The following is a 19,311-nucleotide window of genomic DNA, read 5'->3' as shown; positions in this document are numbered from 1 at the left end:
TTTTTTGCACATTTAAATGTTTCAGATCATCGAACAAATTTTAATATTAGACAAAGTAACCTGAGTAAATACAAAATGCAGTTTTTAAATTCTGATTTCATTGATTCAGTGAAAAAAAAAATCCAGACCTACCTGGCCCTGTGTGAAAAAGTAATTGCCCCATAAACCTAATAACTGTTTGTGCCACCCTTGGCAGCAAGAACAGCAATCAAGCATGGCAATGGCAATGATGGCAGCAATGTCTTACACATTGTTGTGGGGGACTTTTGGCCCCCTCTTCTTTGGAGAATTGTTTTACTTCAGTCACATTGGAGGGTTTCCAGTTACCTTCAGGATTTTCTGATAGAAAACAGAATTCACGGTTTCATCAATTTTGGCAAGTTGTCCAGGTCTTGAAGCAGCAAAGCAGCCCCACACCATCACACTACCACCACCACCATGTTGGTACAATTTCCATTTTATGAAATGCTGTTAATTTTACATCAAGATGTAACGGCAGTGGTTTTCACCGTGGAATTTTCCCATGGAAGCTATTTTTGCTCAGTCTCTTTCTTGTTGTTGAATCATGAACACTGAGCGTAACTGAAGCAAGTGAGGGCTCCAGTTCTTCAGATGCTGTTCTGGGTTCTTTTGTGACCTCCTGGATGAGTCATCGATGTGCTCTTGGCGTAATTTTTGGTAGGCCGGCCACTCCTGGGAAGGTTCACCACTGTTACAAGTTTTCTTCATTTATGGATAATGGCTCTCATCCTGGTTTGCTGGAGTTCCAAAGCCTTAGAAATGGCTTTAGAACCCTTTCCAGACTGATAGATGTCAATGACTTTGTTTCTCAGCTGTTTCTTTAGATTGTGGCACGATGTGCTGCTTTTTGAGATCTTTTAGCCTAATTCACTTTGTCAAACAGGTTCTATTTAAGTGGTTTCTTGACTCAACAGGTCTGGCGGTAATCAGGCCTGGGTGTGGCTAGTGAAATTGAACTCAGCTTTCTAAAAAAATCATAATTTAACAAGAGGCAGCAGTTACTTTTTTACATAGAGCCAGGTAGGTTCGGATAGCTTTTTCCCCTTAATAAATGAAGTTATCATTTAAAAACTTAATTTTGTATTTATCTTTAGGTTATTGTTGTCATGGCAGGCCGCCGTGCAGGCAGGAAGGAGGACCCCAAATAGCAGACTCGGGACAGGTGTAATTCACTCACTCGCTTTATTTACCCCAATCTGACAGACATTAACATGAGCTCTCCCTGGCATACACTTAACGGAGAGGCGTGAAACTAACTAGACTTGACTTGTGCAAACAGACGTACATGCAGGACAGCAGAGAACAACCATCAATGACGCGACAAAGAACAAAGCAAACCCAGGGGCTTAAATACATACAGAAGGCAATGGTGGGTAACAAGAAACAGCTGGGGAACACAGGGCACAGGTGAACAGAATCTACCTAATCAACAAGGGAAGACAACTAGACAGGACACACAGGGAGTACTAAACTATCAAACTAAAACAGGAAGTAAACAAAGACATAATGCAGACTAAGCACAAACCCATAACCAACTGAAGACCCACATGAGAGAAACCAAACATACATAATCAGAGATAACCAAACATAACCAAAAGAACACAAAGCACTGGGCCACCGGCCCAGGATCATGACAGTACCCCCCCCTCAAGGGCCGGCTCCCGACGGCCGCAACGAAAAACAAAACCCCAACCAGGGTGGGAGGCGGGGGACCAGGACGGAGGGCTCGAGACAATAAGGCCAAAAGGGCAGCAAAGTCCAAAAAACGAACTAGTACAGAAACAAAAGCGGCAGCACAAGGCTGGAAAAAGAGTCCAAAAACAAAACATGAGTGACCAAACACCCCAAAGACACCATTCAGGGGGCCTGCCAAGGAAACCACAAAAGTGGCAACTCAGTCTTGGGGGCCGCCCGCGCCTCCAGCGGCGGCGGCGTGGACGTGGCGTGGCTTGAGGCCGACCGCGCTCCCAGCGGCGGCGGCAGCAACGAAGAGGAGTCACTGGAGGCCGACCGCGCTCCCAGCGGCGGCGGCGAAGAGACGAGACTGGAGGCCGACCGCGCTCCCAGCGGCGGCGGCGAAGAGACGAGACTGGAGGCCGACCGCGCTCCCAGCGGCGGCGGCGAAGAGACGAGACTGGAGGCCGACCGCGCTCCCAGCGGCGGCGGCGAAGAGACGAGACTGGAGGCCGACCGCGCTCCCAGCGGCGGCGGCGAAGAGACGAGACTGGAGGCCGACCGCGCTCCCAGCGGCGGCGGCGACGACGACGACGAAGAGACGAGACTGGAGGCCGACCGCGCGGCATGCGGCGCCGACGAGGAGGGGTCACTGGAGGCCGACCGCGCTCCCAGCGGCGGCGGCGACGAGGAGGGGTCACTGGAGGCCGACCGCGGGGCATGCGGCGGCGGCGACGGGGAGCAGACACTGGAGGCCGACCGCGGGGCATGCGGCGGCGGAGAAGGGCGACCCCGGGCTCTGGTGGGGAACCCTCGGGTGACGTGGAGCGCTCGGACTGAGCAGAGACCCCCACCGGCTCGGACTGAGCGGGACCCCCTGGCTCAGAGCGCTCGGACTGAGCGGAGACCCCCATCGGCTCGGACTGAGCGGGACCCTCGTGCGCGGAGCGCTCGGACTGAGCGGGACCCTCTGGCGCGGAGCGCTCGGACTGAGCGGAGACCCCCATCGGCTCGGACTGAGCGGGACCCTCTGGCGCGGAGCGCTCGGACTGAGCGGGACCCCCTGGCTCGGACTGAGCGGAGACCCCCATCGGCTCGGACTGAGCGGGACCCTCTGGCGCGGAGCGCTCGGACTGAGCGGGACCCTCTGGCGCGGAGCGCTCGGACTGAGCGGGACCCCCTGGCTCGGACTGAGCGGAACTCCCTGGCTGCATTGCAGGGCGCGCAGCCGTCTCCTCCGACGACTGGGGCTGCTTTGCAGATAGATCGGGTGAGTCAGATGGTGAGGATGAGGGTGACAGGAGAGCTGACTGAGGGCGAGCTAGTGCTACAGGAGCGAACTGCGTGGAAGCAGACTGAGACTGGGAGGTGGCTGGAGCTACAGCAGACTGAGGCTGAGGGAGAGCGGCTGGCTGAGAGCTAGGGAAATCAGGCTGCGTGGAAACTGACCGAGAGCTAGGGAAATCAGGCTGCGTGGAAACTGACCGAGAGCTAGGGAAATCAGGCTGCGTGGAAACTGACCGAGAGCTAGGGAAATCAGGCTGCGTGGAAACTGACCGAGAGCTAGGGAAATCAGGCTGCGTGGAAACTGACCGAGAGCTAGGGAAATCAGGCTGCGTGGAAACTGACCGAGAGCTAGGGAAATCAGGCTGCGTGGAAACTGACCGAGAGCTAGGGAAATCAGGCTGCGTGGAAACTGACCGAGAGCTAGGGAAATCAGGCTGCGTGGAAACTGACCGAGAGCTAGGGAAATCAGGCTGCGTGGAAACTGACCGAGAGCTAGGGAAATCAGGCTGCGTGGAAACTGACCGAGAGCTAGGGAAATCTGGCTGCGTGGAAACTGACCGAGAGCTAGGGAAATCTGGCTGCGTGGAAACTGACCGAGAGTGAGGGAGAGCTGACTGAGATGGCTGGGAGTGAGCTGAGGCTGAGGCTGACTGAGACCCTGCTGCTGCAGTTAACGCTGAAAACCGATGCGAAGGCTTGGACCTGGCTGCCCCCACCCGCGGAACAGGAACGGGTGCAGAGGTCAGCCCGTCCGTGGCTGCCCCCACCCGCGGAACAGGAACGGGTGCAGAGGTCAGCCCGTCCGTGGCTGCCCCCACCCGCGGAACAGGAACGGGTGCAGAGGTCAGCCCGTCCGTGGCTGCCCCCACCCGCGGAACAGGAACGGGTGCAGAGGTCAGCCCGTCCGTGGCTGCCCCCACCCGCGGAACAGGAACGGGTGCAGAGGTCAGCCCGTCCGTGGCTGCCCCCACCCGCGGAACAGGAACGGGTGCAGAGGTCAGCCCGTCCGTGGCTGCCCCCACCCGCGGAACAGGAACGGGTGCAGAGGTCAGCCCGTCCGTGGCTGCCCCCACCCGCGGAACAGGAACGGGTGCAGAGGTCAGCCCGTCCGTGGCTGCCCCCACCCGCGGAACAGGAACGGGTGCAGAGGTCAGCCCGTCCGTGGCTGCCCCCACCCGCGGAACAGGAACGGGTGCAGAGGACAGCCCGTCCGTGGCTGCCTCCCCCCGCGAAACAGGTACGGGTGCAGAGGACAGCCCGTCCGTGGCTGCCTCCACCCGCGAAACAGGTACGGGTGCAGAGGACAGCCCGTCCGTGGCTGCCTCCACCCGCGGAACATCTCTTGCATGGAAATGGGTGTCTGCAGTCTTTTCTGTGGCCAAAGTATCAGAAGTAGTTTTATGGGTCTTTGAAGGAAAAGGGAGTTCAGTCCAACTCAGTATTCGCTCTACATAACTATGAGTTAATGGTGGTAATGAGTCCGTAAGCCAGGGGTGTTCTATTATTAGTCCATGAAGTCTGTGTGCTATGGCTTTCCCCTGCTTGTCACAGGGTTGCCGAAACCACTGAATGCACAATTCCAAAACATGTTTACAGGAGTCCTGCTTAAATCCCTCACTGGGCTGTTTACACAGTGGTTTACAACAATCTGGTTCCATTATTTTCTTTTTGGGGTGCAAAGAAACAGGCATAGACAAAGAGTCACTCACGGACATGATTAATGGTGTATGAAGCGGTGACGGCTGTGTGGAAACCTGAAGCTGTGGTGACTGACTCCGCGGCGATTCTCTCCGACGCTGCCGGGAGCTTGGCCTTCCTCCGTCAGCGGCAGGCAGCGGCGAAGTGGAAGCGCTGGGAGGCCAGGGACCCCTGTGTCCCAGGAACCGGAAAAACGACTCCTCCGGAGTCATTCCGGGCGGCGGCTCCGGCGAAAAGTCTCTTTGCTTCCTCCGGGATCTCGTCCTCCGTGGCTGCGGCATGGAAAACCGCGGCGTCATACCGCACGGCTCCGGGGACGAATCATGCAGCTGCTGCCAGGGATTCCCCTTCCGCCATGGCTGCGGCGCCCGCTGAGGAGGGGAGGGACCAGTGAGCGGAGTGACAGGTGAGCGAGCGGCAGGAGACAAAAAAATTCCGCCAGTGCGGATAACTCGTGGCTTAGGAGGAGGAGGTGAGTGGCGTCGCCGGGGACCGTTCCAAAAAGCAGGTCCCCCCAGCGCCAGGCGAGTGCCACTGTAGGGGTCGGAGTCTGCGGGGTCCATTCGTGGTCGCGTCATTCTGTCATGGCTGGCCGCCGTGCAGGCAGGAAGGAGGACCCCAAATAGCAGACTCGGGACAGGTGTAATTCACTCACTCGCTTTATTTACCCCAATCTGACAGACATTAACATGAGCTCTCCCTGGCATACACTTAACGGAGAGGCGTGAAACTAACTAGACTTGACTTGTGCAAACAGACGTACATGCAGGACAGCAGAGAACAACCATCAATGACGCGACAAAGAACAAAGCAAACCCAGGGGCTTAAATACATACAGAAGGCAATGGTGGGTAACAAGAAACAGCTGGGGAACACAGGGCACAGGTGAACAGAATCTACCTAATCAACAAGGGAAGACAACTAGACAGGACACACAGGGAGTACTAAACTATCAAACTAAAACAGGAAGTAAACAAAGACATAATGCAGACTAAGCACAAACCCATAACCAACTGAAGACCCACATGAGAGAAACCAAACATACATAATCAGAGATAACCAAACATAACCAAAAGAACACAAAGCACTGGGCCACCGGCCCAGGATCATGACAATTGTTGTCTAATATTAAAATTAGTTTGAAGATTAAAACATTTAAATGTCACAAATATGCAAACCAAAACTAAGAAATCAAGAAAGTGGCAAATACTTTATCTTGATGAGCAAATGTGGAAAAAAAACATTTTATTTTTTAATGGATAAAATACTTTATTTGTATTTTTCAATATAAACTGAGAAAACTGGATAAAAACCTTCCATAAAAGAAAAACATAAAGCTCGCACATTCTCTAGTTTCATCTTTTTTCAGTTTATTGTGTTTGATGAGCTTAAAGTCACCATGAACCCTACTTACTGTAAATGCTGGTTTACATATGAGATTTTGAATATTACTATATCAGCCAAAAGCTATTGGCTATAAGCACATGATGAAGTCATACTGTCTCTGTGTGTGTTTTAATCTGAGTTTCCCGCTTGTGTATTTAGTAGGTGGTGCAGCTGGCATATTAGTACATTTGATCCTCTCTCTAACACCTGTAATCTCCCACACTGCACTGTAAAGGCAACAATGGCAAAGTGTAGTCCTGAGCAGTCAGCTGCTGGATTTTACCCAATTTATGTGCACCTTTCTTTTTCACTGGTTTCACTCCACAATGAGAATGTGTACTGCAGTTTTGCTGCCCTCCTCTGCTCTATGTTTCACCGTGGAGCAAAGCAGTGGACAAATTAATGAAATATTTCTTTATTTACTTTTTGCACACCTGTACACACAGGTATGCACAACCTTTGTTCATTTTGGGGGGTATATTAAATCTATTTTTCCCATGTATTTGTTACAACAAAAACAAGGAAAAGGCAGATAATCTGGGTTGAATCTTCCTCATTTAAGTTCAATAAAACTGTGTGTAAAACGTGTGTAACCTCAGCACATGTAAGAATTTATTGATTAACATAGCCCTGTTAAAGGTCACTAATGTCCAGTTGCTCTGTATTAATAGTTATTAAAAAGCAATCCAGTGAAAAAATGGTGTGATCAATAAAACCATAGTTATTTCTGATGTATGATGTGGACTTTTGTTTAACATATATTCTTCTGTGTGCATATTTCAGGTTTTCCAGATCGCCTATGTGATATTAAAGGCAGCCAACTCACCTCGCCCAGGTATGCATTTGGCTATAAAATTTGTATTTTAACAACAATGCACTGTTTGAGGTGTTAAGATTTTTGCTTTAATTATTATTAAGAGAAGGACTGTGACTAATGTGCAGTGTTAATCCTGTGAACATTTATCATCAAGCTACTGATCATCCCACAGAGAAGTGTACATATATTGGAAGACTGCATTTAGTCAAATGCATCTTCACTTCAGTCTTTTACAGTATTGATGTGAAGATGTTTAAGTTGAAAGCCAGGCATTAAAAAATCAGCATAACAATAGCACAGCATGAGTCACAGCGTTTGGTTTACCCATCCTACTGGCAATATTTAAAAGTTGTAACATCGACATCGCTAATGAAGACAAAGAACATACAACATAATGCAAAAAATAAATAAGTAATAAATAAAATGTTATAGTATGTATAGTATAACATTAAATAAACATGTTAAAGCATGTTAAAGAAAATCATTTTCTGTGAAAAGCTTTGTGTGTTTTGACAGTAATAAGATCTGTAAATTATCAATATTTTATGTGGATTAATTGTTGAATTTAACTGCAGTATCATAATCAAAATAGTGTATTTCACATATAATTTCAAAGATGTACTTATATAGTTAATTATAACTGGCATATAGTATTACAGTCCTGTGAAAAAGAGTTTTCAGCAGTGACTTGAACTGTTTACTGTTTGACTTCATCAGTCTTTCACATTGTTGAGGAGGAATTTTGACCCACTGTTTTTTACAGTATTGCTTCAGTTTGTTGAGGTTTGCAGGCGTTCGTTTATGCACAGCTTTCCGAAATGAAATGCACAGCATTTCAGTTGAGGTCTGGACTTTGGGCCTCTGCAACACCTTAATTTTTTTCTTGTAGATTTGCTGCTGTACTTGGAATCATTGTCTTGTGGCATGATCCATTTTGGGCCTAACTTTAGCTGACTATAGAATAATTTGTCATTCAGAGGAGTCCACAGTGGACTCAATGAATGTGGCTGCAAAACAAGCCCAAATCTTCATGCCTCCTCCACCATGCTGACAGTTGGTATGGGGCGTTTATGCTGATATGCTGTGTTTGGGTTTTGCCAAATGTGGTGCTGTGTAATAGAGCCAATCATCTCCACTTTGATCTCATCTACTCCAGATGTCTTGTGGTGTGTTCAGATGCAATTTTGTAAACCTAAGCTGTGCTGCCATGTTCTTTTTAGAGAGAGGGGGCTTTTTGCTGGGAACCCTTCCAAACAAGCCAAATTTGTTTAGTCTTTTTCTGATTGTACCATCATTAACTTAAACAGTTAACATGCTAACTGAGGCCTGTAGACTCTGAGATATAGCTCTTGGGTTTTTTTTGTAGTTTCTCTAAGCATTGCTTCATCTGAGCTTGGGGTGAATATTACCACTCCTGGTAATATTGTGGCATTGTGTTAACACACACCTGAATGCTCCAGTTCTGCAAACTTCCAGAACTTCTGCTTTTATAGAGATGCTCACACTTAGTTAATCAAGTGCATTTGATTAGCAGCATCTGGCTGCTTCCTACCCTCTTGATTTCTGTGAAAGCAGTAAGGGTAAGTTAGTTTTTCACAGAACTGCACTGAATCATTGAAAAACTTTGTTTTACGCATGACTCTATATATTAAAAAAATTATGGTGCTTGCAGGATGAAATAAGCAATTAGAATGGGTAAAAACAAATCTTTGACCAAATCACACAGTAACACAAACAAAAAAAGAAATCTATGAGCATATGTTTATTTGTTGGTTCCACTTCTTGTTTTTTTGTTTTGTTTTGTTTTGTTTTTTTGACTGTCAGGAATTTCTTTACTTTGCATTTAATCAATCCAGAAGCTGGAATGTGATAGTTTGCTCCATTTTATTGAAAAGTATGGAATTGAATGTTCTGTCAATTTTCTATGTATATTAAGCAGTGTGACCTTAACAGAGGCTTGGGTGCCAATCATTATTTTTATTGATCATTTCTGGTCTCTTCATCACACATTTAAAGCATTTCATCATTTTCTTTGCTATTATTTTTGTCCACAGGCAATTGGATCTTAGAGCGTTCAATAGATGGCGTGACCTTTGAACCCTGGCAGTACTACGCTATTACAGACACAGAATGCCTGACAAGGTTCAACATAAATCCACGGACAGGACCTCCGTCCTACACCAGAGATGATGAAGTCATCTGCACATCCTTTTACTCAAAGATTCACCCACTGGAGAATGGAGAGGTAACATGAAGCCCTTACCCACTAGGGGTGTTACAATATCATATCTTGACTACATAATTATTTTGGCTGAAAGAATTCATGATGATCATATGCTTGCATATCTAAAGGGTTTTAGCGTGCTTTGGTTGCATGCAGGTAAACTGTCCATGTGGAGCAAAAGAGAAAATGCATTTGCAAAATTTTCTAATATACCAACTCATGGAATGGGAAACCTTGACCTGGATATCTGCTGTCTCAAAATATTGGCTATTGTGGAGGAAGTTGGACTGAGTCAAGATTATTTGAGTTTCAGGTTATTCGGGTGAGAAGGGATAAATTTGTGTTAGCTTAAATCTACTTAAATCATGCTGGATTTCTTGCATAGCACTGCTTGTATAGGCAAAGAAGAAAAAAACAAAACAAAACAAAGTGGTCAGATATGATAAGTAGGCTGGCAGAACCAAAGCTGACTGTACAGCTGTGAGACACAAAAGAGGACGTGCCAAAGAGAGTGATCTGGTGGACTGGTGACTAATTAGAGAGAATGAGGGGTAGTTGTGTAGGCAGATGATGGCCAGGTGACAAGGGGATTGTTAAATAAAATACTTTAATCAATGACATGAAAAAGAAAGTTCAGAGTTATTAAAAAAAAGACACACAAATACACACATGTGCACACCAGTGTTTACTGTTGTGCTGCTTTGATCTGCTGTGTGTGTGATCCATCCAGCAACAACAGTCGGGCAGGCTTGACAATAATGAAGAGAAAGAGGATTTCATAACACACAAATGTAAACGTGCATTGAAAATAAACTAATCACACATTAACATTCCTCAGACAGGATTCTAATTGTAGATGCCCGTCTGATTATTTGTATGCATTTACATGCATGGTAATGTGTGTGCATGAACATGTGTGTTCGGTGTGTCTTCTTGTGTGTTTGCGCTGTATGTGCTTGTGTCCTGCGGGGGAGCGCTAGAGGGGGTGCGAGCTGGGAGATGTCAAGAGCTGCAAGTAACGACGGAGGTGTCTGAGTGTGTGTGTGTGTGTGTGTGTGTGTGTGTGTGTGTGTGTGTGTGTGTGTGTGTGTGTGTGTGTGGTTGACAGCTCCCTTGCCGTCTGATCACAGTGAAACCATAATGAGTCGTAGGCGATGTGTCACAGCATCGCACACACACACATTCACAATGTCACCCCACCACTCGTCACACGCACGCCAGTGCGCACACGTACACAACCAGCCCCTTCGTTACTTCCAAGTGTGCAGCTTACACCCATCAAGTGTTCCCCCTTGACACACACACACACACACACGCACAGTCAGCTCACTGAAAGATTTTTTTTTTTTTTTTTACAGATGCCAAATGTTGCTTTTGGCCACATTAGTGAGACAGACAGATGGACAGTCAGACAGGCAGGCAGACAGAACCTCACACTCGTTATTATGTGCCTGCTTGGTGATTATTGTTTATGCACAATATAAATTGATGCTTCTACTACTTCTACTCTGATTTAATGGTAGACAAATGCTGGAAAAATCCAAGATTCTTGAACTGCCTTTGGTAATGCTAAATATAATTCATCTAAAGTCTGGAGTGTCTGCCAGTCACTGGCCAATAACATAGACTGTATATAAAAGATAAACATAGCCTGTGACATCACCCATTGTATCTTGAGGTCCCCTTTGCCCTGCTGGTCTTTGGTGTCAGGACTAACTATATTTGGAAGGTAAGAAGCTTGATTAGCAAGCTGCATTCATAAACTGTATGGCGACGACACCCAGACACAGGTACCTGCTAATTAGTGCTAAGTCCCAGATAATTTCTCTGACAATGCTCAACAGCACAAACACGGTCAAGAGGTTCAGTTTAGTGACTAAAAAAAGCAGACGTGAGATTTCCTCTGCTATCGCTACATGCACATGCACACCTGTTTTTAAGCCTTGCAAGTATTCGTATGATTCACATTCATAAAGGAGGGGAAAAACAGGCCAAAACATTTTTTGTAACAAGCTGTGATCTTATTTCTTTCTGCTGTAAACATTTTAACATATTGTATTTGGCCTTGTAGTAGTCTCAAGTGGCCATTAGAGCAACTACACGTTTTTACACGTTTTTATACTTCTTCATCTGCCGTTGTGAGAAACTCAACCTTTAATGTTTACAGTACGCAGCCTGATTCTGTTGTCATATGTTGGTATTTATCTCTACAGATCCACACTTCTCTGATCAATGGTAGACCCAGCGCAGATGACCCCTCCCCAACTCTCCTGAACTTCACCTCTGCCCGCTACATCAGGTTGGTGTTCCAGCGAATCAGAACGCTGAATGCCGACCTCATGACTCTGACACTCCATGACCCCAAAGATATTGATCCCATTGTGACAAGACGGGTGAGACTGAAAACACATGCACAACAACATTCTTTTAAAATATAGTTTTAACTTTGTCACAATGTATCATTTATTTTTGGGCATTTTCTATGACAATGACTTTCATTAGATGTAAATACATTTTTGTCTTATTAGAGCATATTTTAATCTCTATTAAGTCAGTGGTTGTTAAAGTTTTTTTGGTTCTCTATTCCTCTCTCACTTCAGTACTACTATTCCATTAAGGACATCTCAGTTGGAGGGATGTGCATCTGTTATGGCCATGCCAAAGCTTGTCCACTCAACAGTGTTACAAAGGTACTAATTCCCATCTTTCTGTGACTCTATTTAACCATACCATCTTGGTGATGTAGCTCGTCTATAGTTCCAAACAGGACCAAAAAGAACCCTTAGGCATCACCTTTTCATCTAACTAATTCTATGAAAACTTTCTGTGTTGAGTGTGTGCGCACCTATCTGCAGGGGACACAGGTGACACTTTACAGCGTCGTCTCACATGCCACTTCAAACAGAGGAGTGTTTGATACCAGGCACCTGATCTTCCTCTCTTTCTCTCCCACCACACACACATGCACCATCTTGTGCCCTTTACATGTCCTGAGGCTGAAATAAGAAGTCTGACTCAGATGTGACACCAGTGTCCGCTCCCTCTGTGATGATGTCAGTGACAATAAGTGATGTCACTGGTGTGTGAAGAGCTCTGTTTTTTTTTTTTTTTACCCTTTAACTTTTTACCCTGAAAAGGCTGATTGGGTACTGTCTAGGGTTTAATCCCGGGATCCGGGATTCCCGGGAAATGCGATCAGAACCATTTCCCGTTTCCCGGGAAACGTTAGACGGGAAACCGGGAAAAAGTCGCGCGCGTCGATTTGACTTTCAGAAAGAAAAGAAAGCTTCAGAATGTTAAATTTAAGGAAATATTGAGAGAAGGGTTCGTTTAATGCGAAAAGCATTACTCTTCATTTCAGGCACGTTCAGCCTCCGTTTAAGGCTTCAGCCTTCATCTCAAGCGTTTTAATAGAGGTATTACACAGTTGTGCTTTTTTCCTCTTTAATTTGTTGAAATCGTAGGCAATGTGTTTACCCTAAGGTATTTTGTATTATATAATTTTATATTATTATATATTGTTATATTGCATTATATAGCCTATAAAATATGCCTGCCCTGAACAATAAAGAAATATCTGTTTAACTTCGAGTGTTTCTTTTCCTCGTTTGCAGCCGCTTACTAACAATCATGAATTAGGATACGGGCCTAATGTGTGAAGAAATTATCATGAAATAGATTGCTTTAACATATTTCGCTTTTAAAATGGAGTTGAGTAAAATGTATATTTTTTTAGGCTATAAGGATTGGCCAGTTTTTCAAAAGACGATTCACAGCGAACCTACTTTAACCCTCAGACACGGTGTTATAAATTTGCTGTTGCCAGAATGGCAATGACCAAGTCGTGGAGCATTACTCAAGGCCCTGTGTTATGCCATATTATAGTTTAGTACGGTAGTTAACTTTTCAATGACTATTACAGCGTTCCACTGGTGGAGATATAGCGCAACAGATGTCGCCACGACAGCGTGGCTGAGCCTTTATCAATGCTGTGTGGAGATGAGCCGTATTGTTTTGCACCAGCAGTTGTAAAATATCTTGGTATAATTCCATGTACAGTGGAGGAATATTCGAATTATATTTGTTAAGAGAGTGTTGAGGAACGATACAACACCGCATATCTCGAGCACTCGAATGTCGAGATGTAGGTTTTATTGCGTTAATCAAGCCGACGTTGCCCCCTACTGGGCATAACAGGACATAGCTGGAAAGCTACCTCTACAATATCACAATAGGTTAAGGCCGACACAGGCTACAGAAGGCCTAATTAAAATAAAAAAATAAATAAACTTTTTCCCGGGATTCCCGGGAAATGGCTCGTCATTTCCCGGGATTTGATTCATGTCATTTTCGGGAAAAATATTAAACCCTAGTACTGTCACCCTGCCAGTCGGGCAACTTTCAACGTTCTGAACATGATAACTTGAGAACGAGGCGATGTATGATCTTCAAGTTCATACCACAGATGCATCTACTAAAAATCTCAGATGAGTTTGGATATTAGCAGCCTTGAACTGAAGGTCAAGGTCAGAGGTCAAGTTTTCTGAAAATCTTGTGAATGCAATAACTTGATAACAATCACCTAAGACTTTCAAATTGATACCACAGATCAGTGGTTCTCAAACTGTGGCGCACGCCCCACTGGTGAGTTGCAGGGTCATGACAGATGGGGCGCGATGGACCTGGGTGAGAAGTCATTCGGTACAAATGTTGAACATTGGTAACGCTAGCACAGTGACTAGCAAAGCGACTAGCAAAGCCCTTCACCAGCTGCTGCTCTCCCCGGACTTTGCTTCGACACCGAGGGAAACCCCACCCCCCATAATAATGCCAATCACAGAAAGTGACAGTGGTTTATATTTATTAGCATTCTAGCATTTGTTTATTCCTGGTTCTTATTTAACCATTTGCTTTAGAACTGATATGGTGAATAAAGTCACTGAGGATCATATACACCCCATTTAGATCTACTGAGACCTGGTAATTGTGTATTATAGAACTTGTACTTCCAGGGGATTTGTGCCACCTAAAGATTCTACTGCCAGGAGGCTGAGGGGTAATACTGGTGGCCAACAGTATTTTTTCTCTGTCTCTTCCCTGTTCTTCCCATATTTAAAGCCCAAAGTACACTGATAAAAAAATTAACGGAACCGATGTTGTCGGACATGCGTACAAGCACGTGGGAGCCATAAAAACTATTGAGTACCATTCTGAGTTGCTGCAATTATATTTTGTCAGAATGGACTAGCCTGCCACATATTTTTTACACTTTGATTTTCAGGGTATCTTTGAATTTTGCCCTTTGTGAGATTGATCATTTTCATTTCCATCAAATGATAGTAAGAGCCTTTTGTTTTGTGGCGTAACACAGTCTATATCAGTATAGAAATCCAGCATCATTTTTTCCTAAGTGTTATTTTAATGTTTTTGAGCAGTATATTTAAATATTTAAACTCACTGGAGAAGGCAAACTACTTTCTTCTGACCAAGTGTTTATAGGCTGATATGCACATTTAGTCAGCTTAACAGATCAAATCACATTAAAATAAAAGTCCTCAGTGGCCAGATGTAGTATAGAGTACAGCTGAATAATTTTTGTTTATTTAAAATTCTACTTTATTTGCCTGTGAATAGAGCTTCTCTATTGCCCTGTGTTCCCACAGGAAATTCAGCTTTTTTACTTTGATTTGAGTTCAAACAATCCATGCAGTGGAGTACTGGGCAGACATTCAGAAAGGTGGAGACCTGCGAGATGATTTGTTCATGATCGTCCACAGAACATTTGTTCAGATGCCTGTTCAGCACAAAGGCAGCCTAAGCAAAAGCTGTAGCATTGTGTCTCAGATAAAAAAGGGGCAAATTTACTCATGCCAACAAATCCAGACTTGGCTCTTGTTGTGCTATTGTACTACTCTCGGTTAAATCTGGCACCCTCACCATATCAACCAATTTACAGAAACTCCTAAATTGAATTACTGAACCTTAGAGCTGGCAAATATCCTGCTACATTCTGCTTTGTCTGTGTTTAGTTTTGAGTTTATTTCCCTCTTGGGAGACTAATTGTGAACCCATTTGCTACTAACTGAAAATCTGGAAACTGAACCAAGTTCTTTCAGTTCAGTTGGCTCTCATGTGTACACATTGTTGTTTAATGGGCTTTCAAAAAGTGATGCATGTTGATAATTACCTATTTGCACTCTATTTTCACATTCATGTGAATATCAAGATGCCACATGATGGTGCACAAAGAAGAGAATGTACTCTTCCAGCCACAAATACAGAGCAGTGTTTTTTTAAGTTTATATTAAAAAGGTATTCATACATATTGTGTAGATGTATATATCTGTACAGAACTCCAGCAGTTTTAGATTAAAACCAACACAGATTCAATTTTGCTTCATTTCAGGTTCATACCCTCAAACATTCTTACTGTATATGTAAAGGACTACAAAGTTACAACCAAGAAAGTAAAACAGTGCATTTCAATTTGGTGATAACTTACTGTGTAAAATCGATGGCTATGATATTTTTATTATGTCTGAACAATTTTCAAAAATTTAAAGAGAGATGGTTGCACTTTTTCTATAAGTCAAGAAGTCTTGATGTGGTTAAGCATGCAGTACAAGGTCTTGTTTCTAAAACTGTTTTTGAAGTGTTTGCTTTACAAACTAGCAACTGTTTCATAGTGGAAGTAGCTGCAGTTTGGTAAACTTATGTTCAAAGTAGTTCAAAGTACTTTATAAAAATTTTTAATTTGTCAGTGTTCATGTTATACAACATGACAAAATATATACAAAATGTTACATTCCTGCAGAAAATTGTGCTCGGTCTTGTATATAACTGATGAATGCTTTACCTGCCCCAGCCTTCACAGTGGAAAGGATTAAGTTTGCCAATGGGCAATTAATGACAGTAGAGACTAGATAGGTTGAGGTGAATGTGGACATTCACCACAGCTGCAATCATTTGGCTGAGCTTTGTGACAGCTGATGGAGGAATCCAAATAGTGTGTTGATTTAAACTCAATTTAAACAGCAGTAAAGGAAGAGAATTCCCTCTGCAACTTATTAAATATTCAGGCCACAGAAATGTTGCCTTGCAATAGCATGCCCAGAATTACACCATTTTCCATTTACAAACAGTGCAATCCCTGCAAATTATTTCTAATCACTCTGATTAGCATCCCTGTCCGAAAATGTCTCAAATTCTAAGTGCAATCACACTGTGATCTGGGAAGTCTGACTGCAGCCGTGTCTTCATGAAACACCTTATACTAGACTCATGGAATTCCCTATTGGTCTTAATCAGCTCGCTAATTTCCAAGGACTTGGACAGACTGTTTATAAGATCATCATTTAGCTCTCCATTTAACTCCAACTGTGAAACCTTGTCATCTCCTCTGTGGGTCCTCCAGGATTAAAGGCCTCACTTTGGGCAGTAGAACTGCCAGCATGATCAGCTGGTAAATATTCTCTGTTGCCAAAAGTATAGTGAGAGAAAAACAACATGTACAGACTTCCAAAACTTTACTCAATATGACATGCATTTCACTTAAATGAAGGGAAAAGGAAAATCAACCTTATTGTCATTAAAACAATAATTAACCAAAAAAACCCACAGGAGCTTCTCTAACAGCCGTTCAGCAAAGCGACAGGAAACAAAAAACAAATAATAGGTACTAGTTTAATTAACTGTAGGTCACTGTTCTCCAACACTGTGTGTGGGAGTAGTGTCAAGCTAAGGCCTGACACTTTATTTTTTCACATAAAGGGTTTTCAATTACTTGAGGAGAAGAAGTGGCTACAGTGGAAATCATATTTGTTCAGATTGTTACCATGTTTAAAATTTTGACACCAGTTTCCAGTTAACACAATGCATTTAAACAAGATTCACATCTGTGTGACTAACTCATCTGTGAAATTTAAAGTGCACTGCTAATGTATGTTTTTCATCTGTTTGTGTATGAATTTTGTGTGTCTGTGCATATGTAGAAATTTAGCTGCGAATGTGAACACAACACTTGTGGGGAGAGCTGTGATCGCTGTTGCCCAGGTTACCATCAGCAGCCTTGGATGGCAGGAACCTTCCTCACTCGACATGTCTGCGAGAGTAAGAAAAACACAGAACAAATTATGTTATTAAATGACACATAGCTACCCAGAAGCTTACAGCAGTTCATCCACAACACATTTCCTACTTAAGAGAAATGAACAGTGACTTTGCAGATTTTCAAGTTGGACAACCTCTTTGAGAGTTCTTATGACACTATGAGTAGTCATGTTTATTGTAATGTAGCACATGTTCCTACAGACAGTGGCCCTCATTTATTAATATGTGTGTGGAAATGTCTTTAAAGATCTTGTGTTCTTTCCACCATGCGTGCATTTGTAAATCATTCTGAACCAACAGGCTTGTGCAATCTGCATACAATCTGCATACTATCCCACCCCCATTCCAAACACACATTTACTTTCTGAATAAGTGGAGAAGGTGGTGATGATGTTGCAAAGAGAGAAGCTTCCACCACTGATGGAAGAAAGCAGTCCAAGTCTGTAGAAACTGAAACAAATGACTCAAAAGAGGAACCCAGAAAAGGCACAACGTTCCAAAGTGTTTCCACTGGAGTCATGACAGTTTTAAATAAATACACCAAACAAACAAAAAAAGCACAGCTCCAACTGGAATAATAGAGGTTCAGAATATCTTTTCCCCTGAGACAGTCATTGTGGCTCAAGTAAAAAAAAAAAAAATTGGACATCAAAGTTGATCAGGCACAAGCTAATCCGTCAGCCCAAGATGCAATGGTAGTGGGATAGTGCCAAGACATTATTTTGTAAATGATATTCAGCAATGAAACATAATTTTTAATGAAAGAGAAGATGTTTAAATTAAAATAATAAAGGCGACACCTTTTAGTTGAAAAAAAAAAAGAAAAGCACGGCATGGTGGTGCCGAGATTAGCACCGCAAGAAGGCCTGGGTTCAAATCCACCTTGGCTGGGATCTTTCAGTGTGGAGTTTGCATGTTCTCCCCATGTTTGCGTGGGTTTTCTCCAGGTACTCCGTTTTCCTCCCACAGTCCAAAGACATGATTTGACGTGATTCTAAATTGCCCATAAGTGTGAGTATAAGTGAATGGTTATCTGTCTCTCTGTGTTAGCCCTGCGAGTGTCAGGCTGGAGACATGTCCAGGGTGTACCTTGTCTCTCGCCCTATGACAGCTGGGATAGGCTCCAGCCCCCTCGTGACCCTGAAAAAGATAGGCGGAAGAAAATGGATGGAAAGAAACTTTTTCTACGAGATAGGGTTTTAGCTGCATACCCATTAAGTTTAGTTTGCAATTTCTATATTAATACTTTTAGCTAACAACTGTTTACCCACACATTTGGCAAACTGTTTCAACCATTTATCCGTTATGTATAGCAGTTGAATTGGCTAACAATTTTGACTTTTTATTTTTATCTATCTATTTTCCATCCATCCATTTTCTTCCGCTTATCCAATTCAGGGTTGCAAGGGAGCTGGAGCGTATGAGAGGCGGGGTACACCCTGGACAGGTTGCCAGTCTGTCACAGGGCTAACACAGAGAAACAGACAACCATTCACTTACACTTACACCTATGGCCAATTTAGAATGACCAGTTAACCTAACCCCACTACAGTAAGTGTCTTTGGACAATGGGAGGAAGCCGGAGTACCCGGAGAGAACCCACACAGAAAGGCCCCAGATGGTGGATTTGGACCCAGGACCTAATTGCTGTGAGGCAACAGTGCTATCCACTATGCTACCATGCTGCCCCTATCTATTTATTATATTATAAAATATCTTATCTATTTTACTATTCATCTTTTGACATCATGTTTTTCTTTTAAATATTAATAAATATTTATTTTAAATATTAATATTACTTTCCTGTTTAAACCCATTAGTTGAGTTTAGTCCTGATTAGTTGAGTTAATCTATCCACATACATTTTGGCTACTGCAAAAAAGTAGGCTACTCCCTAGGGTACTTGGGAATCACTTACTGAGGTCAATAGTCTCCACACAATTAAACTATGAACCACTGCCCTGACATTTACATTCTGGCCAGCCGGTCAGAATCAGTGTTTGATATAAGACTGTATAAAGCCATCTGAAATCACCCTGGCATCCATTAACCTTCATCAGCTATGTAGCAGTGGGGGGATGAGGTTAGAGGCTTC

At 43.9% G+C, this 19,311-nt stretch overlaps 1 protein-coding gene across 2 annotated transcripts in view; it reads left to right on the top strand.

Annotated features, from left to right (window-relative positions):
* Positions 1-19,311, top strand: part of lama2 (laminin, alpha 2) — a 224,728-nt gene that overhangs the window by 62,976 nt on the left and 142,441 nt on the right. For both annotated transcript variants that reach the window (XM_030721257.1, XM_030721256.1), the window contains exons 4-8: positions 6,850-6,901; positions 8,938-9,128; positions 11,321-11,500; positions 11,708-11,797; positions 17,099-17,216. In XM_030721257.1, coding sequence (XP_030577117.1) covers positions 6,850-6,901; positions 8,938-9,128; positions 11,321-11,500; positions 11,708-11,797; positions 17,099-17,216 — 631 coding nt within the window. The remainder of the gene's footprint in view (positions 1-6,849; positions 6,902-8,937; positions 9,129-11,320; positions 11,501-11,707; positions 11,798-17,098; positions 17,217-19,311) is intronic.

Source organism: Archocentrus centrarchus, chromosome 24, assembly GCF_007364275.1.
Source record: "Archocentrus centrarchus isolate MPI-CPG fArcCen1 chromosome 24, fArcCen1, whole genome shotgun sequence".
Classification (NCBI taxonomy): domain Eukaryota; kingdom Metazoa; phylum Chordata; class Actinopteri; order Cichliformes; family Cichlidae; genus Archocentrus; species Archocentrus centrarchus.
The sequence above is the reverse complement of the archived record's forward strand: the minus strand, read 5'-3'. Positions and strand labels throughout refer to the sequence as shown.